The following is an 11,480-nucleotide window of genomic DNA, read 5'->3' on the forward strand; positions in this document are numbered from 1 at the left end:
TTTCTGTTTTCTCCCTTGGCTTTTGGGTGGGCTACGCAAAATATACTGAGAGTTTTTTTTTTTTTTTCTTGATTTGGTTTTAACTATTAATTAATATTATATACCACATAAATATCTTATTACTATCCTACAAAGTTAACACGGCAAGTTTTAATAAATATTTTTTTTTTAACACAAATTGCGTATTTTTCAGGTTTTACTTATCAAAAAAAAAGAAATAAACTTTATCAAATCAGCTTTACGATATATTTGTGTACGTGTAACATTACTCAAAGTGTGATTTCGTGTAGGGAACTGGAATAATCCATTTGGGATTTTATCATAACAAACTTATACAATTTTCAAATTTGGTACATTTTTGTTTTAGGGTACAACTTGCCAATAAATCAAGAGTCAAGAGATTAACAAACGTAATTCTCTATGATCTTGATATAAAATTAAGTAATGCAATGTCATTTTTGTCCGGCAGCTACTCGGAGTCAATCCAATTTTCTTCATGGCACCCTGTTTAATTTGGAGGTTTTTAGTATTTTGGGTAATTCATTTTCTTTTTACTACAACATATCAGGTTTGTGTCAGAAGCAACACATCCATTACATCAAGAAGCCAATTACTGAGCCCTAAATACTTCTAACATACAACATGATCTGCCATTTACGATTCAAAAATTCTCTTATGTTTTGCCAGCTCGAACCCACATGCAGCTAACTTCACTCGTCACAAGAGACCTCATCCAGTAAGTCAAGAAATCCTCTCTGAGCAGTATTTTGGGGCACAGAGACATTAAGACGGGGGCCATGGGTAGATGCTGCTTCAAACTTTGTCCACAACTCTTTCTTTAGAGTATTCTCACCCGCAACTTTGCCTCTGCAGATAGTGCTTTCAGGTCCCTTCCACATTGGAGTGCTATCCATGGATGCTAAATTACCACCACGAGGTTCTGTGGAGAAAGAGAAACTTTTACTTTGTATATCATGTTTAACATGCTAACTCAGTTGACCAAAAGAACAGGGGGGGAAAAATCACAAACAAGCAAACAATACCTTGGTTACAAGATTTGTTGGTTTGCTGAAAGCCGCATTGAACGTTGTCTTCCTTTGATAAAATCGAGTTAATTTGCTGATTGAAAACATCAGACGTTATAGGCATCTGGCAGTCATCGGCTGCATTCTTCAATGATTTCTCATCAGGTGGGTTGAGTAAAACACAAGTCTTAGGAGGTGAAACAAACCAATCTGGTGATGCTTCTACCTTTTTCTTTCCAATTCCTGGTTTATAAGCCTGTTGAATCCCTAAGAGCTCTGGATACTTTAAAGCGAGACCCTCAGAAGCATCACTGTCAGAGGATTCGGAAAGTTGTGAACTGCAATGAATGCCAAAAGGAAATGGGGTGGACTTACGGAACCTATGGTTGCCTTGATGAGAGGACTCGGATATAGGTTCAAGCAATACACAAGATTTTAGAGGTGACATTTTCATGCATGGAGTCATAACAAGCATGGAGCAGTCTCGTTTAGAAAGCATGGGTGAAGACACAAATTCAGACTGTAAGGTGTTTTCCTTTTCAGTCACGGCAGAATCAGAAGGCTTACTAGGTGTTGGCCTTATAGGTACACCTTCAAGTAAATTATCATTTATATCTCCTGAAATAGTAAAAAAAGATGGTGGCACAGTAGTAGTAATGGACGTAATCCTTTCAAATACTGATTTAGATGGGCCCTGATGTTTGGATGATAGAGCTTTTGATATAGGAAGAGGTGTAAGCAGAAACATCTGTCTACCTCTATCAATAGTGCAGTCAGCACGCCATGACACAAGGGGAGAAGGAGAGATCAAAGAATCCAACTTGCTTTGCTCTGGACTGTCAGGAGCATTGCTTTCAACTTCATTAGTCGAAGACACTATTTTACTTGCGCCAGTCTGTCCCAGCTGATTCTCAGATTCCATAGGACTGGAGAGCACCTTCTGAAATCTGGGGAACCATGGCTGCATTTAGAGAAGATGGTAGTCCATATCAGGGGAAGAAAAAAAGGTACGGAAGTGGGATATAGTGACAGAAATGACAGAAGGATTAACCTTTAAAGAGTAAAGCATTTCAGACAAGAAATGCGTGAAAGATTCAATTTCTTTTCTCCCGTGTTTGCTGGTTGCCTTCAGTTTAAATGCTTGCACAACGAGTTCATCAATCTGCCATTACATACATCAATTCATGCATAATCTAGCAACTCGCATCAAAGAATTTAAGAGCAATGAGAACAGCATAACAAGCATGTTCATTCACTGTCAAATAACAGATAATAGTGGTTGAGCAGAAACAAGTTAAATGATAAGTGGTTCACCACAGTAAAGCAGTGTAAAGCATATATATCTATTCCTACTGGAAAAAAGTTGACACTTCTCCAAACAAAATAGCAGCCCATTGAAGTTTGTGGCGAAATGCATATATAAATTATTTGACCAGCAAAAATATCTGTAAACTGAAAGTAAAATCTTTTAAGAAGGTTCACAGAAACCCTCAAAAATAATATGCACAGAACTGCTGCCACTGAAATATAGTATAGAATCAATGAAATTTAAAGCTGGGACAGACTCCACTTTCAACAGGCAGTGATTTCAAACACCACTCAATTATCATATATAGATTCAAAAGACTCTACTCACATATATCTTAACCTCAACAACGTAAGAAAAAACAGTTAACACATTAACCAGATCTTCCAAATACTAGGACATGACTGTTTGACCTGAACCATCGCAAACATATTCACACAGCATTCCAATTTTCCGAGGTCATCTTGGGCATGGCGACATGGTGATGTCATCAATGGCAAGAGGGGGGACTACGGGTGCTATGGGGCCCCTGGATTTTTGTAATAGCTTTTCACAGTTCAATGATAACTCTTTTTCACATTGCAATACTATATTTCAAATTATGGGTATTGAGATATATGTTCATATCAAAGTATGGGTGCCATTTTTATATATTCTATTAATTTACATTGTTTCATTAATATGGATTATCAATTCATGAAGCTAAAATTATTATATCAATACAAAGTATTGGCCAATTGCTACTCATACTCATAGGTTTCAAATTTATGTGGCACATATACAATGATGGATCAGCTTGTAACGTGTGTCACCTAGTGACCACATTATTACCAATTTTCAACTAGCATTTGTGATCAACATATGGCCTTGGTCCTCCTAAAAAATTTTCTAGCTCTATCACTGAATGTTTCTATTACTTACAGAAAAAGATTTCCTCCAATTTGGAGGGTCCTCCAACTCAGTCTATAAAAATGCCATGTGTCCTTTTGCATGTGAGAAACACATGCTTTTTTAATAGTAAGAACAAAGTTGGAAGAAAAATAAATAACATGCACGTTTGTGTCCAATAGGTGTCCTAGCCCTAATTACAATTTGTTGCTAAAATGAAGAAAAATTTGCTAGACGGAACCAAGAGGGCTCAAAATTACACATGAAGAACTTCAATGAATGACCAATTTAAAATCCATGTTATCGTCATATACACTACCTTCTTGGTTTATTTCATCTTATTCCATAATGCTATGGTTCTTAGAGCCGCATTAACTATGTTTAAGCAAAGATGAAAAGTAAAAATTGGGAATTTACAACAGGCAATGTTACCATTCATTCCAAAATTCTCAAACAAACAATCCCCCTCCTCCCCCTCTCAAAAAAAGAAGCAACGCTGAAGTTGCATCAAATCACAAGCACAATCGTATTGCTTACAAACATTATTAGATGATAAGAAAACACAGACATTTCTCAGTCAATCAAACATAGATTGAAAAGATCGAGATCCCAATATCCCAATTTCAAAAATCTACATATTTTGACCACTTAAATATCTTCTCTTAAGAAATGCCAAGCAACTCGGAGTTCAGTTATAAAAATGAGCAACATGTTAAATTATGTCAAATTACCACTTATCCCAAAAGCTTAAGTTGATAGGAAATGTGAATTTAATCATTTAATTTATATTCTAACACTCCTCTTTAAGTGTAGGCTCAAACTCTCTTAATTAGTGAGGCCCAACACGCGAGATATCTAATTGAAATGAGAGGTAATGACAGAATCAAGATTCGAACTCATAACCTTTGGCTCTATACCATGTTAAATCACCATGTATCTCAAAAGCTTAAGCTGATAGGAATAGATGAATTTAATAATTTAATTTATATTCTAACACAAAACGAGCCAAGTAAAAGTTCTCAAACCTCAACATGCATAACGAAAGTATAGATAACTCAAAATGCATTTGCAGAACAAAATGGAAACCATATGAAAGAGGAACCAATTAAACCAATAACCAGACTACCAACTAGAATGATGAAGTATAAAATAGCCAATACATTCCATCAAAAACATTTAGATAAAAATCGCGCCTCAAACAAACCCTTCATTAAGAATTTCCCTATACATTCTCAAACAAACCCTCTCTTTTTCCCACCTACCAAAACAAAGTCCATAGAAGACAGTTCAAGAAATCAAGAAACAAAACCAAATCACAAGAATAACAAGATTTGTTAGACTATAAGATCCAAGTACGTATATAATGTGTTTTCTATAATTTGAAATGAACTCTAACTTTGTCATTCATTTGAAGCTTATTAGATTCTTTCAAAAAGGAAAAAACAGAATATTAATAAATTCCTTTGGGATTTTAAAGATATAAAAGCACACATTAAGTCCTTTTTCCCTTCATTTTACACTCACGATTCCCGAAAACCAAACAGATCCTGAGGGATCTCTTTCTCTCTCGCTTAGAGCGTTACCTGGTGGACTAGAGAGGAGAGATCGGACTGGACGAGCAGGAGGCGGTCGAGCGCGTCGTCTTCTTCGCCCAGCGTAGACAAATCCTCGCTGGTCTTCTCCGAGAATTTCTTCTTCGAATTGAGGGATTTGGAGAACCTTCCACCATTGTGTTTATTTGATACGTCCTTCAGTGCCTTCCTTCCAGACTTCGCTTTCCATTCGTTCCTTGGCATCTCCCTCTCTCAAACGCTCTGGCCGTGTGTTTGAATTTCTTCTTGGGTTTTGTAAGGCGGGCTATTTTGTGTATTTTTCTAGAAGGTAGCGAGTCTGTGACTGGGAACTTGGCCTTGAATCGGCCCTTTGCGATTTACTCTTTTTTTTTTTCTTTTTTCTTTTTTAATTTCGTTTTTTAAAAAAAAAAAAAAGTTTTTCTATTATTTTGGTTTTAAAAAAATAAAGAATATTATATGAAGACCGATAGAAAAGTGGACACGTGTGTGACCACTTTTCCATTCAAATAAATGGTAGCCAAAAATGGAGTATTTTTTGGTAAAAAAAAAATGAAGTATCTTAAATGCAACAAATTGATAGTTTGACGGGTAAGTATCACGGCTATCAGTTCGTAGAGCTTTATAAAAATTAAAGGTTAGTTAAAGAGGCTAATGAAAATTTTGTTCATCTTCAACCTCTTTAAATAGAAATTTTGTGTGATTTATGTGCATTTTGATCAATCCAATTAAATTGGATCAATCAAGTTTTTCATTAAATGACATCGGCCAACATTGCGTCACACCTAACTCTACACGTTGAGTGACAAATGGAGATATTACTAAAACTCACCATACTACTCTTCCATTTAACAAAATACCAATCTTAATATATCAAAAAACCTGTTTAAACAAAGAGAAACTCAATTAGAACCTTACTTTTGGGAAGCCTATCTCCAAGCTCTCTTTCATCTTTCTCATAACTTCTCTTTCTCTCTCTAGAACCTCTCTCTCTCCCTATCGCTCTCTCCCTTTCCTTCTATTTTGTTGGAATGAATGAAGGGAGAAAATAAAATTTCTCATTTTGTTTCACGTTATGTTTACTATACAATTCCATTCGAACGTGACAAACCTCCATTCAAACACGATAAAACAGCCATCATTAAACAAGCATCCAATCTCACCTAACTCGCAAACTTTTCAACATGTAGAGATGTCGTTCCGTTCAAACACACCTTTCCCAAAGATCAATATGGACCGTCCATTTTTTTTTCCCACACACACGACCCTCTGCCATGTGGAGACTCCATTTGCGTTTGAACGCACATGCTCAGGATTCAATCTTGACTGCCAAATCTTTTCTCACACGAAATTCCAAATGGCAAGTGGAAATTCCTTCCATTCGAACTTGGTTCCATTCCGTTTGAATGCGACACACCTAAATCGAAATTATAAGGTTCTTAGCTTGAGATTTTCTCCTATTTTCGATCAAATACCTACTAGCCTCACATTGCTCAATCTAATTTCACCAAAATATTTATTTAAATTGCTACTTAATTTATTAAATCTTAAGGGTAATTACATTTTCTCCCCATCAACTACCAGCCATTGTCAACATGCCCCTCATGAACTGACACCTCGACCAAAATAGAGCATCCAACTACCAACTTTACACACTTTGCCCCCTTCCATCAAGGAATTCCGTTAACTTGGACGGAATATTCCATTTTTGGGCGTTAATTTTGGTTTAAAGACCAAAATGCCCTCCAACAGTAATTAATAAAAAAATATTAAAATTAATATGTTTAAAAAAGTTGAGGGCATTTATGTCTTTTTACAAATTAAACTGACGAAAGGGGGCAAAGTGTGTAAAGTTGGTAGTTGGATGCTCTCTTTTGGTCGAGGTGTCAGTTCATGGGGGCATGTTGACAATGGCTGGTAGTTGATGGGGGAAAAAGGTAATTACCCCTAAATCTTAATTTACTATTTTTCGTCGTTTATACCCAGATGTGTTAGTATTTTATATTGGCAACATTCTGGTTGACGAAAACACTTTTATGTAACGGTTGCTTTTTAACAGGATTTCGGTTCTATTCAAAGTCTTCAAGTAATATGGACAGTGTCTCATTTCATGCCTTGTGTCTGATCACAAGTTTCTAGAAGATGTCCATGAAGATTTCATGTAATTTTCAAGTTAGAATGGTCGATTCCTATGCAACCGTCCGGATGGGCCTTTGAAGGCGTCCGGATGCCCCAAAGTGTCTAGAAGCTTCAGCATTGTAGCTGTCCGGACAACCGAGCCACACCGTCCGGAGGCTAGGTCAAGCTACTTCGAGTTCGACACGGAGTTGGATTTTAGACGACACTAATTGGGAAGGTTTTGCCAAACGTCCGGACGACGTGGCAACACATCCGGACGCTACCCAGTGTTCCAAAATATTCCGGGTCTCTTTTACGGATGAGGAAAGGAGTAACAGTGTTGACTATCTGGACGCTCAGTCAAGCCGTCCAGACGTGGTCCTGTTTTGGGAAGAATATCGCTATTTTGGAAAGGCGGTCGCAGAAGACCATCCGGACGCAGCTAAGTGACCGTCCAGACGCTACTTACCAGAGTCCAAAATTGATCAAAATTAAGTTTTCTGTAAGCCTATATATAGATGGCTCTAGGCTTATATTTTGTAAGAATTCAGTATCGAATTCCATAGTACTTAGAGAGGGTGTTTAACTATTCGTGTGAAGTCTATCTTAGGGGTTAGCCCTAAGGTAAATGATTTCATTGAAGACCCTTGCAAGTAAGAGACTTGGTTGGAAAGCATTCACAATGGGTTTCGTGTCAGAGTCATAGGGACGATTGCTGCATCAGGGTGTGTGAGTGTTAATTTCTATGTACTAGCTTTGTCTTCTGAATAGTGGATATCCTGGGTTTGGCTGCCCCGGAGTGGTTTTTCTCTTCACAGAGTTTCCACTTCGTCAACAAAATATTTGTCTATTTTAAATTCCGCAATTTAAATATTTTGTTGCATACTATCATACACTTGGTAAATTAGAAGTCAATTTTATTTTTCAATTGGTATCAGAGCAGGTACACTCCGTTTAAAGGATTTATTTTCTAAGTGTGATCCTTATCTCTTTGTGACTTCTATTTTTTTATTATACCTTTTATCATAGATTTCTCTTAGTTATCTGAACAAAATTATGATATTGAACTCTCTAAAATTTTTGTTAAATTGAATAAAATGGTTTCTCCAAAAGAGCTCAAAAAGGTGAAGCAAGAAAAAGAGTATTTGATTATACAATTGTCTGAATCACGTGCTTTGATTGACTCTTTGAAATCTGAGAATACCATGTTGCTTAATACTATTAATGAACTTGAGAATAAATTGAAAAAATTCACAAGTGATAATTTGAAAAGCATGCTTTGTATTCACTCAAATGTTTCTAACAAGCCTGATTTAACTATTGATGATTTAAGTACTTCTACTTCACATGCTTCTGATTCTGAATTAGATTCTATTGATATTAAGCCTATGATAGAAGATACAGCTTGTTTAGATAATTCTTGCTTAACTAATCGTGTGATGCCTAAATCCAAAGAATCGGGAATACAAGGTAAGTTTATTCCTAAGTGTCATAATTGTGGGAAGATTAGGCATATTAGGCCAAATTATTATTTGTTGAAATCCCACAAGCCTTGAATTAAGCAGGATGCTCTGAGAAAAAGTGAAGTTTAAGATTCTTCCTCATCAAAATATGTCCTTCCGCATAGGAGACATATAAAAGGTAAGGGCAATATTGTTTGTAAGAATACTAACCATATTTCTGCAGAAAAAGTCAAGCAGCATTCCAACAAACGAAGCATGCCTACCTGTCATCACTACCGCATCACCGGTCACATCCGACCCAAATGTCCACATCCAAGCTCAGAAGAAGAAGGCTCAAAGGAAGTTGCCTACTAAGACCACATCAGGTACTCTACCTTCGGCAGGACATCAGGTTCCACAGCATCAGCGTCGACAACAGCGGTTTGTTCTGAAGAATACATCAAGACACTACAAGAAAAAGCCACAAAAGCTCGATAGCAACCATGCCTATGAAGGGTTGCTGGGCTTGTTACAAGGTATGCTGAGGAGAATGGACAGTATGAGCAATACCCGATCACATCTACCAGGGGTACACCAGGTATGGTTCAGAAAGGATGAGACTGTTCACCCCTTGAGGGGGAGTGGACTCACCTAGTATAGGTGCAGTCTCACCATGCCTAGGATTTTGGTTCCTAAATCCTAGTGCATACCAAGTACATTTGCATTGTATTGATTGTCATATCTTATATATCCTATTTTTGTCTTGCATTCTGTTTGAGGAACCACTTTTTCTATTGATAAGTATTGAATTATTCGATTCAAGACCCCTTAATTTGCATTTGTTAGGCCTAGTTTGTGTTGTATATATAACGTTTTGTTGTAGTTTTGTGTTATGTCTTATTTTCAGGTCTTAGTTGAAATCTACAAAACACTTGAATTAGACCTAAAAATACATCAAGGACAATTTGGTCATTTCTAGAGTTCAAGGTTGATCTTGAAAAGAAAATCGTCCAAGGCATTTCGATCGATCGATTATTTGTACAGCCAATAATTCGATCGATCGACTTTTAGTCGACCCAACTTCGATCGATCTAGATGCGATCGATCGATTCTCAGAACATGATACAGTCGATCGATCGATCGACTTCGCATCTTCCAAAAAGTCCAGATATTTCCAAATCTTTGTGCGATCCAAATCAAAAGTTGAGTTCTATGGACAGAAATGGACGGTGACCAACTCTAAATACTTAGCTATAATTAACTCTTGTAATCTTTTTGTAAATCCAATTTCCTATATACATGGAATTAGGATTTAGGTTTATTTTATGCACCTTTTAGGGGTTTCGGATTTTCTCAGGTGTATCACTTAATTTATTGTGTTTTTAGTTTCCTTTGATGCACGTTTTCTAGGCTTAATTCCAGATAGCCTGTTTCCTTTGCATTTCTTCTTTAAATTTCATGTTCTTAGCTTAGTTTGTTTTTCTTTTCATTTCTTTTCTTGTAATCCGAATTTTAAAAGTTCAATATAGTTGTTGCTCTTCAATTTTCTAGCTTATTCTTTACTGTTTTCATTAATTTTCATACTTAGATTAGATTCAATTATGTCTAGCTAAACCCTTTCTTAGGGTTTTGATCAAATCTTTTCCAAAAGTCATGAAGTGTTCTTGAGTTTTTCTTGATATGTTTGATGATTGTGTAAGGTTAGAGGATTTCAAAACTCATGCTAAAAAGTTTTATCTTCAATATTCCAATCCATTTATTCATGAAAAAGAGTTATACTTGTCAATGAGTTTTCTTGATTTCTTGAATAAAATCAACGTTCTTGAAAGAGAACAATGTCTTTTGCAATGGTTCTATTTGACATAATATGTGTTTACTCATTAAAGTTACCTTATAGGGTATGCCAGAGAGCACCGGTCATTTCATACCTTTGGTAATATAAAACATCTTTCCATTGTAGTTTAATCTTTTTTCATGGAATAGATCGGTGTGAAACTAAGATACCTTATCATTGTGGCCTAACTAGGGTTTTCACGTATTGTGTATGCTTATTAGGATGTTTTATAGAGTAGTAAGCTAGGGAGCATTAATCACCCCATACCTTTTGTAGTGTAAACTTTTTTCAATTATAGACTAATCTTTACGTGGAGTTGTTTAATGTGAAACTATGTGTTTTAGGATTACATCTTAACGAAAGTATTTTGATGTCGAGGTCGTTGTAATGGTTGACACCCATTACGCGCTCATATTATGCATATTAGAAAGATTCGTATAGAACTTAAGCATTTTATTGGTTTAGGATTAGATGCGATCATTACCCTAAGTTTTCTTTTAAGTTTGTTTTCATTTTTCGTTTTCCTTTACTTTACTCGATGTAGCTTCAATTCTACAACTTTACTTTTATTTTTATTTTTATTTTTAAGTTAAGTTAAATACGCTCTTTAAGTATCCCGTTACGCAAAACAACCTCACAATCTCTGTGGTTCGATAACCCTTACTATAGTACAATTGATTCGTACTATTGCGAAGTGGTTCAATATATAAATTTAAAATCCACGTACGGAGTCGTCTAGACTCGACGTACCATCTATCCCTAGATTTTCTCTTGGTTGCTTTAAGAAATTTCTACAAGTACATTCTAGGAATGACAGAGAAAGCATGTCAAACCTCCCTCCCTGAAGTCAATTTTGCTCTTATCTACATGCTTTGTCTAGACATATGTTCTTTTCTTTTAAGCATGTCTTTATTGTTTTTGTCTTTTATTTTTTAACAAAAAAAAAAGGAGGGGAGGGGGGGGGGAAGGATGCAGATTTTTATTGTTCCCTTATATAGCTTCTCAGATATCTTATGTATGTTTAACTGATGTCTCAATTCTTGATGCATTAATTATTTTTGCCTTTATATAACTAAGAGTTTATACTTGTTATCTGCAAAGTTTCCAAGTTGCATCCATACTAAATAGTTGCTTTTCTCATGCGATGAAAAATGTGCACTATCCAAGGCTACCCTAAGGTACACTTTTTATCTCTGATTTCCTGCTTTTGAAAATTATTTAAGAGAGATTTTTGTGTGCTAAGGTGGTCAAATTGACCAACTCGCTAGTTGAACCTAGACCTCATAAATTTTGGCT

At 36.0% G+C, this 11,480-nt stretch overlaps 1 protein-coding gene across 1 annotated transcript; it reads right to left on the minus strand.

Annotated features, from left to right (window-relative positions):
- Positions 1-507: 507 nt before the first annotated feature.
- On the minus strand, positions 508-5,097 carry LOC133864064 (uncharacterized). The gene is made up of 4 exons (XM_062300260.1): positions 4,803-5,097; positions 2,077-2,187; positions 1,044-1,986; positions 508-940 (listed from the first exon to the last, which is right to left on the minus strand). Exons 1-4 carry the CDS (start codon positions 5,013-5,015, stop codon positions 711-713), a joined length of 1,497 nt encoding a protein of 498 aa, XP_062156244.1. The 5' UTR covers positions 5,016-5,097; the 3' UTR covers positions 508-710.
- Positions 5,098-11,480: the final 6,383 nt, after the last annotated feature.

This window comes from Alnus glutinosa, chromosome 3 (assembly GCF_958979055.1).
Source record: "Alnus glutinosa chromosome 3, dhAlnGlut1.1, whole genome shotgun sequence".
NCBI classification, from domain to species: domain Eukaryota; kingdom Viridiplantae; phylum Streptophyta; class Magnoliopsida; order Fagales; family Betulaceae; genus Alnus; species Alnus glutinosa.